This window comes from Patella vulgata, chromosome 5 (assembly GCF_932274485.2).
Source record: "Patella vulgata chromosome 5, xgPatVulg1.2, whole genome shotgun sequence".
Classification (NCBI taxonomy): Eukaryota; Metazoa; Mollusca; class Gastropoda; family Patellidae; genus Patella; species Patella vulgata.
This window is the reverse complement of record NC_065883.2, coordinates 5,829,082-5,845,893: the sequence shown is the minus strand read 5'-3', so window position 1 is coordinate 5,845,893 and position 16,812 is coordinate 5,829,082. Positions and strand designations below refer to the sequence as shown.

The 16,812-nt window shown below is 40.1% G+C and overlaps 1 protein-coding gene across 1 annotated transcript; it reads right to left on the bottom strand.

The window, feature by feature from the left end:
- Window positions 1–2,473: 2,473 nt before the first annotated feature.
- On the bottom strand, window positions 2,474–15,937 carry LOC126822126 (uncharacterized). Its single transcript, XM_050550901.2, has 6 exons — window positions 15,719–15,937; window positions 8,180–8,302; window positions 6,560–6,828; window positions 5,677–5,804; window positions 4,984–5,163; window positions 2,474–2,881 (listed from the first exon to the last, which is right to left on the bottom strand). The coding sequence occupies exons 1-6, from the start codon at window positions 15,777–15,779 to the stop codon at window positions 2,533–2,535; spliced, it is 1,110 nt and encodes a 369-aa protein (XP_050406858.1). The 5' UTR covers window positions 15,780–15,937; the 3' UTR covers window positions 2,474–2,532.
- Between the last annotated feature and the right edge of the window lie 875 nt (window positions 15,938–16,812).

Here is a 16,812-nt window from a genome sequence, read left to right as displayed (position 1 = left end):
TCATAATTTGGTGCTCTCTAGTTTAAGTTGAGGTCTCCAAGGCGACAAAAATCAGCCTATAAAAATGCGCGATCACATTCCCACAATGTCATATCAAATATCGGTTTGAAAAAAAACTGTAATAATAATGGGTGATTTATGCTATATAAATGAATACTAACGTTTGGTAAGAGTTTATTTTGAAAACACTATTGATTTGTCAAACTATTATGAAAATAACAGAACATGAGCACAGGCGCCTTTTTTAAAATCATCCACGTGACCCTCTTTAAGTCACGTGGATAATTTTTACACGTCATCGTAGACTAGATTGTCTACCTAGCCACATTTAGTGAGCATTGGTATTATTATATTCGACTGAAAGAGAATCGGTTTCAGGCAAGATATTTGCCCTTGAATTAGAAATCTGGGGCCTGTTTCACGAAATTTTAACTAAGATAAAATTCAAATTTTAGTAATTTGATTGGATAATATTAGATTGATTTTAGTGCTTAGCCAATCAAAATTGAAGTATCTACTAAAATTTGGATTTTATCTTTAGTTAAAATTTCGAGAAACAGGGCCCGGATTTAGACCACATGGTTGTAACAGACTTATAGGTCATAGGCCTATATAAATAGCTTAGTCCTTATGTTATTTTTGAAACATTTTCCACGTTACAGGCGTCTGTGGGAATGAGGTCCCTAGAGTCAAGGCTAACTTGGTATTGTTTGGAATTACTGGTAAAGAACATTGTCCATATAAGGGTGGATCTCGGCGTCATCAGGCTTGTCTGCGATATCACCTCGGTGGAAGCGGGCGTTAAATACAGCTATTTCACACACGTCATCAGGCACAAGTAACCGATCACCGCTTCACATTTTCGACCGACTCTAGTTCAACAAAACAGCTGTTTTAAAATATTTAAATTATTGCATTGTAATTTGATTTGCTATATTCAAGATTGCATATGGTGGATTCTCCTTCTATTAGTGTTTAACGTCTATTTCAACCAAGGGTGATATCGCAGACAAGTAGTCTTATTTATGCTTAGCGCACGTGCAGGGGTCTTTCCTGTAAGAGGAAACCGGAGTAAACTCACGAGGTTGAGAACGCGGACCCTATCTCCAAGTAACATACGCTCACACCAGGGATCGAAACCACAACCTTTAGCCAGAGGTGACCGGCCAGTTAGAACTCGAATCTTCGAATATTATGGATAAAATACCTTTTACTGGGCATGAAGATGGAAAGCTTGCCAGTAAAATTCGGTTGGTTTGGACAAAGAAAGTTTCTGGGCCATCATAAAAAAATAAACTGATTTTGCCCCGTATGAACAAGTTACTTAATTATGTGATTAGAGCTTTTTGATAAGGCCAACTTCAACTGTAAACAGGGCTAGAGTTGATCTCAGCCCTAACGCTTACCCTGGACCTAGCCCCAATGCTTACCCTAACCTACAATCTCGCCAACAATCACGTGTCATAACCTTATTTACATCTCAGCGACCTTGACGAAAATTGAGCTGGCCTTAACAATCACGTGCTCTGACCTTATTTACATCTCAGTGACCTTGACGAAAATTGAGCTGGCCTTAACAAATAGATCTAGCCATTAATTATGGTTATTTAAAACGGTAAAATAAAATTCACTGTAAAATAAGATATATCCGTGGTTATTATAATTAGTCGCATTGTTGGACGGACAGGGGTGACAGGTACGTGTTTAAAACACGGGGGAAGGGGTTGGGGGTCCGGATCAGGGCCGTAACTAGCTCAGAGCAACCAGGGGGGCGAGAAGTGTTCTCAGGGGTGCCCCCTCTAGTTACGGGCCTGGTCCGTACTCGGGGATATTCGCTCAGAACATATATATTTCTTCTACATACATCGGAATACCGTCGAACAAACGAACATGCAGACATCGCCTCCAATCTAATCCCAATCTGATTGATATACAGATCTATATTTCGTTTCGTTATTTTATACTATCCATGGCCTTTACTACATCACGATCTGACCGGTTGTAGTGGCAGGTCTCGCTAGACGTCATACGAGCGGCGTTTAATCTTATGACATCTAACAGTTGATAATTAACTAATCAGCGTTGGCGTTTCTAGTGGTTTACCCACAGTTCCGTGCATCGCACGCCAAGAAGTCGTCGCCGTAACAGTTGGTTTCATTTGCTAATCCCTCACGCGATATAACAACTCTTCCAGATCGTAGTATAGTAATGACAAGTAAAAACAAAATTTTGAACTATCAGATTCGCTCTAATCCTAAATATGTAATGCACCTAACTGAGCAGAAATATTGTGTCGGGGCTTCTGATTTTATCAAATTTTCCAGTAATCCCCCGCGATTTCACGCCAAACATGACGTTGTCTACACCCCGGGGTCCACACTATCCAATTACCTAAACACGGCTCTGGGTGATGATATTATGACGCAAAATAGAAACATGAGCTTATACAAACAGAGTGGTCAACAACATAATATTGTATTGTAGATATTTATATATATTCACACACTTGATTGTTTAAAATACCTCATCGAATTACACTTGTGGTGGTGGTGGTGGTGGTGGTGGAGGTGGTGGTTGAGCTGCTTCTGTAGGTGAACACCCGAATCGGGAGAAGTCAGTAGTGTCGTCTTCTTCAATTAAATCCGCGACGACTTTACAGATGGTATCCCTGTTCCCCGCACAGAAGTCCTTGATACACTGTGCTACGAGCCCTGTTATCGCTGGTGTCGCTGATGCAGTGTCCGCGCCGTATGCTTGGACAAAACGTTTTCCAATGTCTTTATGGCTGTAGGGGAGACCACAAACTACGGCAGCTTCGTCTTGTAAATCGTCTCGACATTGGTTGTAATTATTTCCAATTGCTGCACACTGTTCATTGGTTCTGAAAATAATGTAAAAAAAAAAAAAAAAATAAGGGACAAAGGTTATAAAGTGCATGTAAACAGTGGTGGGTCCATTATCAAACTGATGAACTTTATGCTTCTTGGCCCCTAATCGGACGTGGATCTAGTCCACAGTGCTTAAACATTTTGGGTCTAATGAAATGAAATGAGGTTTAACGTCTTACTGTTCTGCTCCGGACTGAGCTAATAAAGACGGATAGCAGCACTACAGCCTACTATTATATCGAATTCCAACTGTCAAGGGATCTTTTACGTGCATGCCAATGTGTACACGGGACCTCGGTGTTTCGTTCCCATCCGAAGGACTAGACAGCTGTCCTTGTCAAACCCCTCCGTCCTGTTATTGGTACATAGAATAGCCGGGGTTAATATCTACTGTAATATACAATACTAGAATATTGGTTGAATGGTTAACACGTGCACGCTTTATCATAAGGTTTGTCATTGAGTCAACTGGCGTGGATTCGATTCCCCGGTTATACGTGACAAGTGAGTTTTCTCCGGGTCCTCCTGTTTCCTCCCACTGCTAAAGACCGCTACGCACAAGCGAATTATTGAAATAAAATTGAACCATATGTTAGTCCCGAAATGGCCTAGTTGGTGTCGAGTGTACATTAAACCCCATCTCTCTCTCTCTCTCTCTCTCTCTCTCTCTCTCTCTCTCTCTCACTTTATTTATTGAACATGCAAGAGATAAATCTGCCTATTTCAGGTCTTTCTTTGGGCCTGACATGTTATCTAAATTATTAATTAGACATTAATTAACTTATCCAGACCATAATCAACTCTAGATGGCATCGCTAGCCTGTAATATTTACTGGATTGGAATGACATCTGCTGCTGAACGCTCTTTGGTGATGAAATAAAAATTGGATAATCGAGACTATGTTTTTTTTATCGTACCGACTTAAGTAATGATGATCTAGGCTAGGCCTAAAATTCAATCGCTAAACTCTTGGTTTAGAGTGGATTATTTTTATTGAAATTTTCAGCAAATTCCCTTTACATTATCTAGTTTTTAACTTTTATAGTGGTGACTGTCAGCTTTTTATCTAATCTCCCATAATGTATCTTTAATCCCAAATTCTATCCGGATTATCGCCAACATTATTACATGCCCGGGAAAACGTACGGTTGGCCCCCGGGTCCATTCAGTTGAACTGACATTTGCTATTCGTTTACTTATAACAATGTCTACGCGGTTCAATCTGATTAAAACACATATCCTATATCGTTTTTTTGTTTTTGTTTTTTTTCCATAGTTCAAAATTTCATTTTACTTGTCTTTACTGCACTAGGATCTGGAAGAGTTGTTATCATTGGCATGTTCTTGATGATGTAAGGGTTTAGCCAATGAAACAGTCTGTTACAGCAAGCTTTTGGCGTGTGGTGCACGGAACTGTGGGTAATCCACTAGAAACATCAATGCTGATTGGTTAATCACATGTCTGACGTCATAGGGTCAAAAGTCGCTCGTATGACCTCTGACGCGACCTATCGCAACAACTTGTCATATCTTCATGTAGTGTAGGCCATCGAAAGCATAAAAAAACGAAACGAAGTATAGATCTGTATTTTAATCAGGCTGTATACAGTTTGTCCTGTTCTCGTGTTTATCTTATCGGGTTTGTTTCGCGTGTAGTGCCAAATTTAAGATACATTGTGTAAGAGTTTAATTAATAAAGAGTTGGCCATTCTTGCTATGATAGCTCAAAAATAGATAATGTAAGATGAAATTATTTAAAATCATTCAAATTACTTCATTCTGGGCCAAGTTATCACTGTTTGTAGTTTTGACAAGATTTGTGCATAGTGGTAACCAGGGCACTGGAGTATTCGAGGCTTAGCCTCGCTTTCCCATTTTTAAATTAAATTGCGAACCCTTTTAATCTAGTTAAAATCTCGAGTGTCTGATGCCATCGAGAGTTGATTATGATCTTGTTTTGTTAATAAATGTCTAATTAATAATTTATATAACATTTCAGGCCTAAAGAAAGCTCTTCAATAGGCAGATTTGGCTCTTGCATAGTGTTCAATAATGTATGTTTAAGAAAACCAAAATATATAAATGTAAACTTACTCCTGTTCCGTATCCAAGTTTTGAACTGTCTTCAAGAAAGACCATTCATCGGGAGTTAAATTGTTAGCTTTTGCGGCATTTAGGTAGGTTGGGCTAGTATCGCCACAGTCTCCACATATCCTATTACCTGTAAAATCTGAATCTTTGGGTGCCTCGATAGTTAAAGATGAATCGGCACTCCTGAAAATAAGAATTAAAAGATTTCTGGACCACAAAATGTGTACGGTGCTTTTTATTTCCACGTCATTTGAGGAGGAGATCGCGCATCATAGGAAGCGGGCACCACCAAATTTCGGCATTGTAAAAAACTTTTAATTCTTTCAATTACCTGTTTTATTGTTTTTGTATTTTCTTACTGTTACCCGCTTTGCCTCAATTTATAATTACGGGGGCAGTAAAGACTGTTAAGAAGTGCCTACAGGACTGTAACTAGGATGGGGGAGGCGCGGGGGCAAAACGTTTCGCCCCCTCCCCCGTGAAAACATTGTTGACCTTAAAAAAAAATAGATATACATTGTCTGTCAATTTTACAGCACCCCTGAGAACACTTCACGCCCCCCCCCCCCACTCGTTGCTCTGAGCTAGTTACGGCCCTAAGTGCTTACCGTCTCTATGGGGGTTAATCTGGCGGAGGGGAGGGGGAGGGGAGGTTAATCTAATCATTGTTTATCTTTTAAATCCAATTTAGCTTACCTGTATCTAATATTCACACCTTTTCCTGGAATCGCGAATGTCCAGTAATGCGAATCGTCACCATAACAGGACAAACCAAAATCAGGGAAGTTCTTGGATGCGGGAAGCGGAACATATAGACCCTTTTTCTGTAAGTGTGTAAAGAAAGAAGGAAATAAAATGGGGTTTAACGTCCAACTGTTCTGCTCCGTCCAGGCATACAGTGTGCTATGCGGGACATTTCGCCTAGACAGCGGCACTACGGCCTCCTCTTATGTCGAAGTTCAACTGTCAATGGATATTTTACGTGCACGCCAATGTGTATACTATGGACATTTAGACCTTTTGCAAATATTATGGTTTCTAAATGTACCCCTGCATGACCAGAGTAGGACATCGGGGATCGGATCGAAGGCCCCGTGGAACGAATACCGATCATACCGACGTAATATAATTAAATAGATGGGTACTGCAGCTATCTATGTACCTTTTGGGCCCCCTCTCCTTGGGTCTGCTTCTAGCGGTTTTTTTACGGGGTTTAACGTCCACTCGACACAAACTAGGTTATTTCGGGACTAACATATGGTTTAATTTTATTTCAATAATTCGCTTGCGCTCAGGGGTCTTTAGCAGTGGGAGGAAACCGGAGGACTCGGAGAAAACCCACGAGGTTGAACAGGCGATCCTACTCCTTGTCATGTACAACTGGGATTCGAAACCACGCCAGTTGACTCAATGGCAGGCCTTATGATACAGTGCGCACCTGCTAACCATTCGGCAATCCAACCCCCGAAACGAAATAGGATCTGTATCAGATTGATCTTACATATAATAATATATATATATATGCTAGGCCCAAGGCCTAGTTCGAAATGGGTTCAAAGAAAAGTACTAAGATACGTACAAAAAAACCATCCCGACGTATTTCTGCGTGCGCAGTTGTATTGCCTTTCTTTACTAGGATGTGTAACGCATTTTCAAAGACATAACCAGGATAGCCTCTACCTTCATCATTCCCACCAGGTATAGCACTAGCGCTTACAGACACTTGTAAACCAAATGGGGTGGTAAACTCAGCCAGGATATGACGACATGGTAGCGGTTGTGACATCACACTACCGGAAAAAGCCTTGACGTAAGGATCCCCAAAAAGATGGCAGATACAGCTCTTTTCTGAAACACAACACATATCGGTCTTAAAAGATGGGCCCTGGTTTGGGTTGGGTTTTTTTTAGGGGGGGGGGGGGTTCGTTCCGATAAGCTTTTAAAATAAACATATTTGTTGGATCGGATTCAGATTTCCAATGAACTTTGAACTCTAGACACTGGTGTCGGACATAGACAGGTGTAAATTATTAATTTGAAATAGTATTTCTGTCAAGGTAATGCCAAACAAAACAAAGCGGCATTTATTAACAAAATTACTGCCAGCGCTTGTAGTGTGGTTAGGATGAAATGGAGCTTAATGTCTTACTGTTCTGCTCATGAAAGGGCTAATGAAGACGGACATTCAATGTACAATGGCCAGTATAAATACTGTACTTGTCTGTTGTCTTAGTACAAATCGGTTAACACCAATGCCATATAATATCATCTACATTTTAAAGCGGAACAGAGCTACTTTTTTTTAAAAAAGAAATTTCAAAACTTTTTTTTCTTCACCATGCCGGGACTGTATATAGCTGGTCATATTATGCTACAAATGAATAATATTGGCGTCATAAAGTTAAAACGTCAAAAACGCTGACAATTATCAGGGCGATTATCTGAAATATCGCCCTTATATTATTGTCAGTGTTTTTGACGTTATAATTAAAATAAATTTATGACGTGAATTTGGCGGACTACCGCTGTCAAGAAACGTTATTCGGCAGATGACCACCGCATCATTTCTTTAGCACATTTATATTTTTCTCGCGCTTATTGTATTTTTGCCCCATTTCTCTAGATCAAATTATGAAAACTTGTTTTGAGATTGAAGTTGCTTTTCGCCCAGTGATAGCGCTTCAAGTTTGATTTGTAATTAATAACGCTGTGAAATGACCAATTTAATTACATCGGAAGCTGCATAATGATCAAATAAAGGCTCGTTGGCAATAAAAACGACGGGAAGTGTTAGAACTAGTGAGTATTGCGAGGTGATAGCAGGCGAAATGTCTTGGAGACGTGTAAACAAAGATGGCGCCTGAAATACCTTTTATATACTATAATATATAGTCAAGCAGTAGTAAGAAGTTTTATTTTAATCCCTTTAAGTGCCTGTGGAAAGTTGTATAAAAACAACCTCACCCCCACCTATCCTACGAAGTCGAAACACAGCCTGTTAATTACTGTGAAATTTGTATAAGAACAACCACACCCCCACCTATCATAATGAGCCGAAACACAACCTCTTAATTACTGTGAAATATGTATAAAAACAACCCCACCTCCACCTACCAAACTGAGCCGAAACACAACCTCTTAATTTATGTTAAATTTGTATAAAAAACAACCCCACCTATGAAAATGTTTGATTAATTACCTTTGTCTACACATCCAAATCTTCCACTTCCAACATAGCCGTCGTTGCATCTACAATAGTTATACTGAGGCAGGCATGTCACTTCCGGTCTATCAAGACAGACAACTCCACCACATGGGTTTCCTAGAAATAAAAGAAAAGGGTGCATTTCTATCCAAATAGATGGAACTCGGGCGCGTTCTGGAAGCCTTGAGATCCGTATCTACACAAATACAAGTAACTCGGGGGCGTTCTGGTAGCCTTAAGATCCGTATCTGCCCAAATAGATGGAACTCGGGATCGTTCTGGTAGCCTTAAGATCCGTATCTACCCAAATAGAAGTAACTCGGGAGCGTTCTGATCTGTATCTACCCAAATAGATGGAACAAGGGGTCGTTCTGGAAGCCTTGAGATCCGTATCTACTCAAATAGAAGGAACTCGAGAGCGTTCTGGTTGCTTTAACCCAAATTGGTGTAACCTTTGGATGGGATGTTCGCTTTAAGATCTGCATCAATCAAAATTGATGGATACAGAGGTGGCGCTCTGTTATCCTTAAGGTAACTTGGGAAAGTGGTGTTGTTCTTAAGAGCTACATATAACCAAATTTATGGGAATCTGCGACGTGCGTCTCAAATCCAGTTATCTAATTGGTTACGTGATCCCAGTGTGTATTTCAGCATCTTTTGGATCTTTCCTCGGCTGTTGAGAAATGAACTGAAATATGGTTTAACACCCTAATTTTCTGTTACGACTGGGCTAATGAAGGGACTCGGAAATGAGGCCTACAGGAAGTGCACATATTTAATTCATGTTCTACCTTGAACACCGCCATGATTAGGTTAAGAACAATCTCGTTAAAACGCAGATCCTATTTCGTTTCGTTTTTTATAGTTCAAAATTTCGTTTTACTTGTCTTTACTACACTACGATCTGGAAGAGTTGTCATATAACCAGCTTTTTGGATGATGGGAGGAATTAGCCAATGAAACGGTCTGGTACGGCTAGTTCTTGGCGTTCTCTGCATGGAACTGTGGGTAAACCCCTAGAAACGTCAACGCTGATTGGTTAATCAATGTCTATCAACATCAGGTCAAAAGCTGCTTGTATGACCCCTGACGCAAGTTCCCAGTACAACCGGTCAGATCTTCATGTAGTAGAGGCCATAGAAAGTATGAAAAAAAACCGGAACGAAATATAAATCTGTATTTTAATCTGATCGAGGTTAATAAATGACGTAACGTCTGGCATAGCTATCCGTTGTTGTGGATTTTGAAAGTTATGACTTTATTCTTGATTTCACATCAATACATCGTTGTTTACAAATTGGCAAAGCCCGTGTATTACCCATAAATCAAATTGAATAGACTGTTTTAACTAGGCTCAATTTAAGTAACAACTGGAAATACAAAGATTAGAACAACCAGTACAACACTAAATATAGTCTCTTAAACAATACACTGACGATAAGCTCATACGACAACAACTCACGTCCGAATGGAGTACACCAAGGATCAGAGCCTGGCAAGGACAGCTGTCCAATCGTTCGGATGGGACGAAAAAACCGAGGTCCCGTGTACATTGGCGTGCACGTAAAAGATCCCTTGGCATTTGGAATTCGGTGTAGTGCTGCTGTCCGGGCACAATTTCCCTCATAGCACACTGTATGGCGTATGCCCGTCTTCATTAGCCCAGTATAGGAGCAGAACAGTAGGACGTTAAACACCATTTCATTTCCAAACAATGTTGAACGCTTTTTTTTTTCTTTTTTTGTCTACGTAATGTATAAACATTTTTATGCAAGCTGCTTCCATGTGTTTTAATGCCTTTTGTTGTGCTTTGAGATTTATTTATTTAAGGCATTTTATTTGGCGATCTGAGAAGAAAATGACGTAGAATAATTGTTGTCGATTATGTTTTCAATAGGCCAATAAAATATAGAAATGTTACAATAATTGAAATCGATGTAAGACGATTACTTCCACTGCTGTTAACATATAGATATTTCAACTGTAACAGGATTGATTCGATACGAACACCTTGTAAACAAATATAGAATAAATGAAATAACGTTTAACCATGGAAGACCAAACAGCCCTTTATTCAGTGTTCTTAATTCTTAGTTCTTAATTCATAGTCATTAATGTTGCAATTTCAAATTTCCAAGTTATATTTTTAAAATGTATTAAAATAAAGCCTTAAAATAGATGGTATCCATAAACAGTCCTACCTTGTTAAAGAATAATCCTATTAATCCTATAATTCGCTATTGCCAGCTGAGAAATTGGCAAAAATATCATTTTTAACTTCAAATTCCAACGTTGGAAAATGGCTGCCCCATGTTGTCAATAGCAAAACAGGGGAGGTAATTGTGTTGTTATTTCCTGTGTCATAGATTTTTAAGGGTGGGAAATAATGCCCATGATCGTATAATAGTGAGTTGATAACCTATTGAGCAAAAGACATAGATATAATTATGTTTTGACTTTCACTTTCTTAGAAAATTTGAAATTCCCGCTTTAATTCTTATTTCTTAATTTCTTGTCGTATTTCGACATTTGTATACAAAACTGATATGACAAAAGTCTGATTTCTATACAAGGACTAAGAATTAAGAACTAAGAATGAGGAACGCTGAATAACGTCCTACTGTTCTGCTCCGACTGGGATAATGAAGATTGGCATACGCGATTCAGTTTGCTATGAGGAAAGTTGTGCTCGGACAACGGCCTACACTTATATCGAATTCCAAATGCCAAAGAATCTTTTACGTGCACCACTAGAAATGAAATGGAGTTTAACGTCCTACTGTTCTGCTCCTGACTGGACTAATGACGACGGACATACGCCATATAGTGTGCTCTGAGGGAAGTTTTGCCCGGGCAGCGGCGTTACGGCCTACTCTTATATCGAATTCCAACTGCCAAGGGATCTTTTACGTGCACGCAAATGTGTACACGGGACCCCGGGTTGTCGTGCCATCAGAAGGACTAGACAGCTGTCCTTGTCAGTCCCTAGCGAGCCAGCGTCTTAGTCACATAGACACTCACATAAACCAATATATGTATTAAAAGGCTCGGCAGACACTCGACCTAAATCTATTGAAACCCGGAGATTAGATTTCGAATTGCATACAGTAATACCATGATTTTAAAGCAAACATCTTAAGTTCTCACAAAATGTGCACCACACTAAATCTGATTAAAATACAGACCTATATTTCGTTTCGTTGGGAGATGGATAGCCGAATAGTTAGCACGTGCGTGCTGTCATAAGGCCTGTCATTGAGTCAACCCTACAAGGATGAGGGTTGCCTGCCCAACCTCGTGGGTTTTCTCCGGGTCATCCGGTTTCCTCCCACTGCTAAAGACCACTACGCACAAGCGAATGATTGAAATAAAATCAAACCATATGTTAGTCCCGAAATGTCTGTGTCGAGTGGGCGTTAAACCCCATTTCTCTCTCATTTCGTTGTTGTTTTTTTTTTTTACTTTCGATGTCCTACACTACATGAAGATATGGCCGGTTGTAGTGGAAGGTCGCGTCAGAGGTCATACGAGCGGCTTTTGATCCTATGACGTCAGACATTTGATTAATCAATCAGCGTCGATGTTTGAAGTGGATTAGCCAAACACTCGCCGTAACAGACCGTTTCACTGGCTAATCACTCACATTAACCAGACCGCGGATTATATAACAACTCTCCGATCATCATTACTAAAGTCGGTACAATAAAAAAAAAACATAGTCTCGATTATCCATTCCATGATTAAATCATGAATGGGAGTCGAACAGCAAATCTGAACCTAATCCAATAAACAACGTAGATTAGCGATGACATCGCGAGTTGATTATGGTCTGGACAATAACTAACAATTTTAATGAACTAATAAACATTATGTATATAAGATGACGTCTTTGATGTGCTAGTGTCGTATATATTCATTTATAACAGTTATTTGCTGCTTACTCAACGATATTATTAACTTTACAGAGTTAGACAGACAATAGCCAATAGCAGGCGTATAACTATATATAAAACATGGCGCTTCTAGTGTAAAAAGTTGTTAAAGTATTTCCCTTAAAGGGCTAATCCCGATAACTTTTTGGAGAATAAAACTGTTTAATTATGTTTTAAAATCCCTTAAAGTCCTCTTCCTAAGGGCCGAGCAACTAACTCAATATTTGTGATAAGTTTTCAAACAACTTAAACCCATCAGTCTTCATCTGTTAATGGTGACCAGTGTCCCAAGCTGTATTATGCGGTGTCTAGATAAAACCAGACATTTTTTGTATAAAAATAATGTGTAGCTGACATTTACCTTTCGTTAGCAAGTACAGCATTTGGTTCATTCACTGTATAGACCTCTAAAGGAACGGGAATCGATTATCAGGTCTCCCAGCGAAAAAATTGACCCGAAATCTTAAAAGGGTTACGTGTCCGGATAAGCAGTTTTGACGGCCACGTCCAAACGACTCAAAATTTTGAGCTGAAATTTTGAGATAAGGTCAATACACCATTCCTCTATATTTTGGCGCTTAAATTTCATACATACTCAGACTTTTATTTTTGAGACTCTGTTCAAATAAGGGATAGTCCCTTTAATTACACAGAGAGAAAATGTGACATTTCGGGACTAACATATGGTTCAATTTTATTTCAATAAGGTCTGGTTGGTTTCGATTCCCCGGTTGTACGTGACAAGGAATACGGTCTCCTGACAAACCTCGTGGGTTTTCTCCGGGTCCTCCGGTTTTCCCCCGCTGCTAAAGACTCCTACGCGCAAGCGAATTACTGTTTTGATGCCTTTACGTTTGTTTTGATGCCGGGCAGCTGTTTCTATGGCGCGCAATTTGTTCGGATAATATGTAGCTTGTTCTGATGACGTGTAGCTTGTTCTAATGACGTGTAGCTTGTACTAATGGTGCGCAGTTTGTTCTGGTTGCGTGTGGGTTGTTCTGACAGCGTGTAGTTTGTTCTGGAACTGAATTACCTATTCTATTTTATAAAATTATTTAACCACAAGTGATGACTACCTTACTATGTGGAGGGGATCACGTGGCTAAGTGGGTAAGACGCTAGCTCGCTAGCCTGGAGGTCGGGTGTTCGATCCCTGCATTGGCCGAGAAAGTTCATCCAGATTTTCCGGCGTGGTTCTCCCTTGTCAGTGATGAAGGACGGAGGGGCTGACAAGGAAAGCTGTCTAGTCGTTAGGATGGGACGAAAAACCGAGGTCCCGTGTACACATTGGCGTGCACGTAAAAGATCCCTTGGCAGTTGGAATTTGATATAAGAGTAGGCCGTAGTGCCGCTGTCCGGGCAAAATTTCCCTCATAGCACAATGCATGGCGTATGCCCGTCTTCATTAGCCCAGGTTAGGAGCAGAACAGTAGGACGTTAAATCCCATTTCATTTCATTTCATTTACTATGTGGACCCAGACGGGAGGTGCGTCCTTTGCACAGATTCACGAGGTGGGGGAAAATCCCAATAGCTGCAGCATGACAGGACCCCAAGATAATAAAAACAAAAAGAAATGACTAGGCAAATGGTCAAATCTTCATGTAGTGTAGGCCATCGAAAGTATAAAAAATGAAACGAAATATAGATCTGTATTTTAATCAGTTTGGACAGGACCCCAAGTTCTCACGGGTACCTGTTCGTACACGTTATTGAAGATAATAAAACCAAAGAGAAATGAAAAGGCTAATGAATTGTTTCAATGTCTCTGGTTGATCAGCATTAAAGTAGCTAAGTCTTTAACTCAATATCATCCAAAATCTTCAACATTGAAAACACGATTTATTGGTCAAATTAAATCAACATTCATGTTATGATCTTACCGGAAAAAGATGGGCTTTTGATATCCAATATTTAAGACAAAATAAACATTTTACTATTGGTACACGAATCGTGTACCATAATGCGCTTCAGCCCCAGTTGTATCAAGAGACTCGAGGGAGGAGGCTAGACACCTTGCACCAAATCAAACGGCGTATGTAGACTGGAATAACCAGACACTAGAAATTTGCACTCGCTTGAGACTGCTGGCTTATTTGAAATTGGAGTAAAAACGGAAACCATTGAATGTAAATCAATTTCTAGGTCCCAAATGTTAGCGATTTAGCTCCTTTAACTAAGTATTGCTTTCGCGAGTTATATTATATTGTTATACTTCATATTTTATCATAGCTTGATAATGACTAGAGAAGCCTAGTTGAAACGTCGCTCAGTAATACCCCGTAATTGTATTCCATAGAATTGTCACCTGTATAGGCTAATGAAAGCGGGCATACGCCATATGTGTATTATGATAGCTGGGATGTGAAAATATGGAGACGGGGGTAGAGAGACTGGGAGACGGTGGATTTAGGGGTTTACCTCTCGGTCCAGTCCGGTAGTAATAAGCCCTAAATTATTGTATAATCATGCGTGTTATTCTGTATAACTTTCCCTGGAAATAACCCTTAGTTTGTTCTGTTTACATTAGCCCAATCGAGGCAAAACAGTAGGACGTTAAACCCCATTTCATTTTCTGTTTTCTTGTGAATAGAAGTTCCGGTGCTACCAATATAATAGTCGAGAAATAAATCACCGCTCATCAAATTTTTCAACGGTTATTTATGCAAATACATTTTGAAGAGTTTGAAAAAACTGGGCGTTAACGTCCTTGCCAACCGGGTTATATAATAAACACGGGAGCCCAGATTGTTGCCCCATTGTCCTCCGTCCTCCAAATCCGACAGCGGGACACCATGCTGAAAAGTCCAAGGGGGTTATTTCGGCCAAAATGTGATCGAACCGAAGTATCGACAAGTCGTTAATCCCCCTTCAGTTCTAACCGTATCCTTTCGTAACGAGAGGAAATCATTGTACCATGGCACGTCTAATGCAAAAGGTTCTGCCCCCCCCCCCTCATCCCAACCCCATTGTGAAAAATGAAATGAAATGAAATGGGATTTAACGTCCTACTGTTCTGCTCCGAACTAAGATAATAAAGGCGGGCATACACCATACAGTGTGCTATGACGGAAATTTTGCCCGGACAGCGGCACTATGGCCTGCTCTTATACCGAATTCCAACTGTCAAGGGATCTTTACGTGCATGCCAATGTGTACACGGGACATTCGAACGACTAGACAGCTGTCCTTGTCAGGCCCTCCGTCCTGCATCACTGAAAAGGGAAACCACGCCGGAAAATCGGGATGAACTTTCTAGGCCAATGCCGTGGAATTTTGAAGGGCACACTAAGAAAATGCAAAAAACCACGTGATAACAATTGAGTATTCACTGGTGTCTACTGAAAAGCAGTGTTTTTCTTGATTTAGTTTGAGTCAGTCTATATGTTTATGACTAGTCTCTGTCTACGGTTGTGTGCCGTCTATGACTTACCATATTCTTATTTTGCAAAATTCAAATATTTTTCATAAATATTTAGCCAGGTGTGCCGCTATTTTTTCATGTGTTCCACTTTGGCAAAAAAAAGTTGAAAACCACTGGTTTACGTGCCAGTGGGGTTAAAATTTTCAAATGTTATAAATATAGCTATTCTGCATCTTACCTGGTATGTACGCGCCAGCGAATAAGGCTGGCAGCACAATTAAAATAGCGAATATAAGCATCCTGGCTCGTGTACGATCTATAGTCACGATTCCAAGATTTCTTATGAGAATAAACTGTTAGATGAAACAGACTCTCCTATTTCAAGCCACAGAACTAAATAATCATTGGACAATCCACGTATTATATACTTTTTTTAAGACCCAGCTGCGTTCTGTGGATTTGGAGATTAAGAAGAAAAATCTTGAAATATTTGTATATTTTGTTCAATACCCTGTCATGTGATCAATGTCTTTTGTCGTCTACGTTTTACGTATTGATCAGCAGATATTTAAATTAATGTTTTTGGCCAGTCTTTCAGCATCTGATATAAAAAAATGTTATTGGTTGTAGCGTTTTGTTTCCCATATTGATCAGCAGATATTTAAATCAATTTGTTTGGCATACATTAGTAGGAACACTGGTCAAGTTTTCATCATCTGAGATTGGATGTAGCGTTTTGTTTCCCCCATATTGAGAGTCGTGGTGAATCAGTGAGTAAGACAGTGGCTCGCTAACCCGGAAGTCCCGTGTTGGCCGAGAAAGTACCTCTGTATATTCCTGTGCGATTTCTCAATGTCAATAGTGCAGGACGGAGTGTCTGGCAAGCGACAACGTATAGTCCTTCGGATGGCACGAAAAATCGAGGTTCCGTGTACACAAACTATTGAAATACATGAAATGAATGAAATGAAATAGGATTTAACGTCCTACTGTTTTGCGCTGACTGGGCTAATGAAGACGGACACATGTCATACATTGTGCTATGAGGGAAATTATGCCAGGATAGCGTGCTACGCCTACTCTTATGTCAAATTCTAACTGCCAAGGGGTGCTTTACGTGCACACCAATGTGTACGTCGGACCTCGGGTTTTCGTCCCATCCGAACGACTATACTTTGTCTCTTGCCTTGGTCCTCCACCACTGACAAGGAGGAACCACGTCGGAAAATCCCGATCGAACACGATTAGGGAGCCAACGTCCTACTCACTGAGCTGTCGTGACTCCCAGTAGATGACAGAGTGAGAGGGCGTTTAACGTTCTATTCACCGAAC

What these genes read in the sequence shown, in the direction of transcription:
- LOC126822126 (XM_050550901.2), bottom strand. Translation starts at nt 15,779, where the DNA reads ATGCTTATATTCGCTATTTTAATTGTGCTGCCAGCCTTATTCGCTGGC. An exon ending in TACGTCGGGATGGTTTTTTT is followed by an intron (nt 5,805 to 6,559) that starts GTACGTATCTTA and finishes ACACACTTACAG; the next exon opens with AAAAAGGGTCTATATGTTCC. An exon ending in AACTTGGATACGGAACAGGA is followed by an intron (nt 2,882 to 4,983) that starts GTAAGTTTACAT and finishes CATTATTTTCAG; the next exon opens with AACCAATGAACAGTGTGCAG.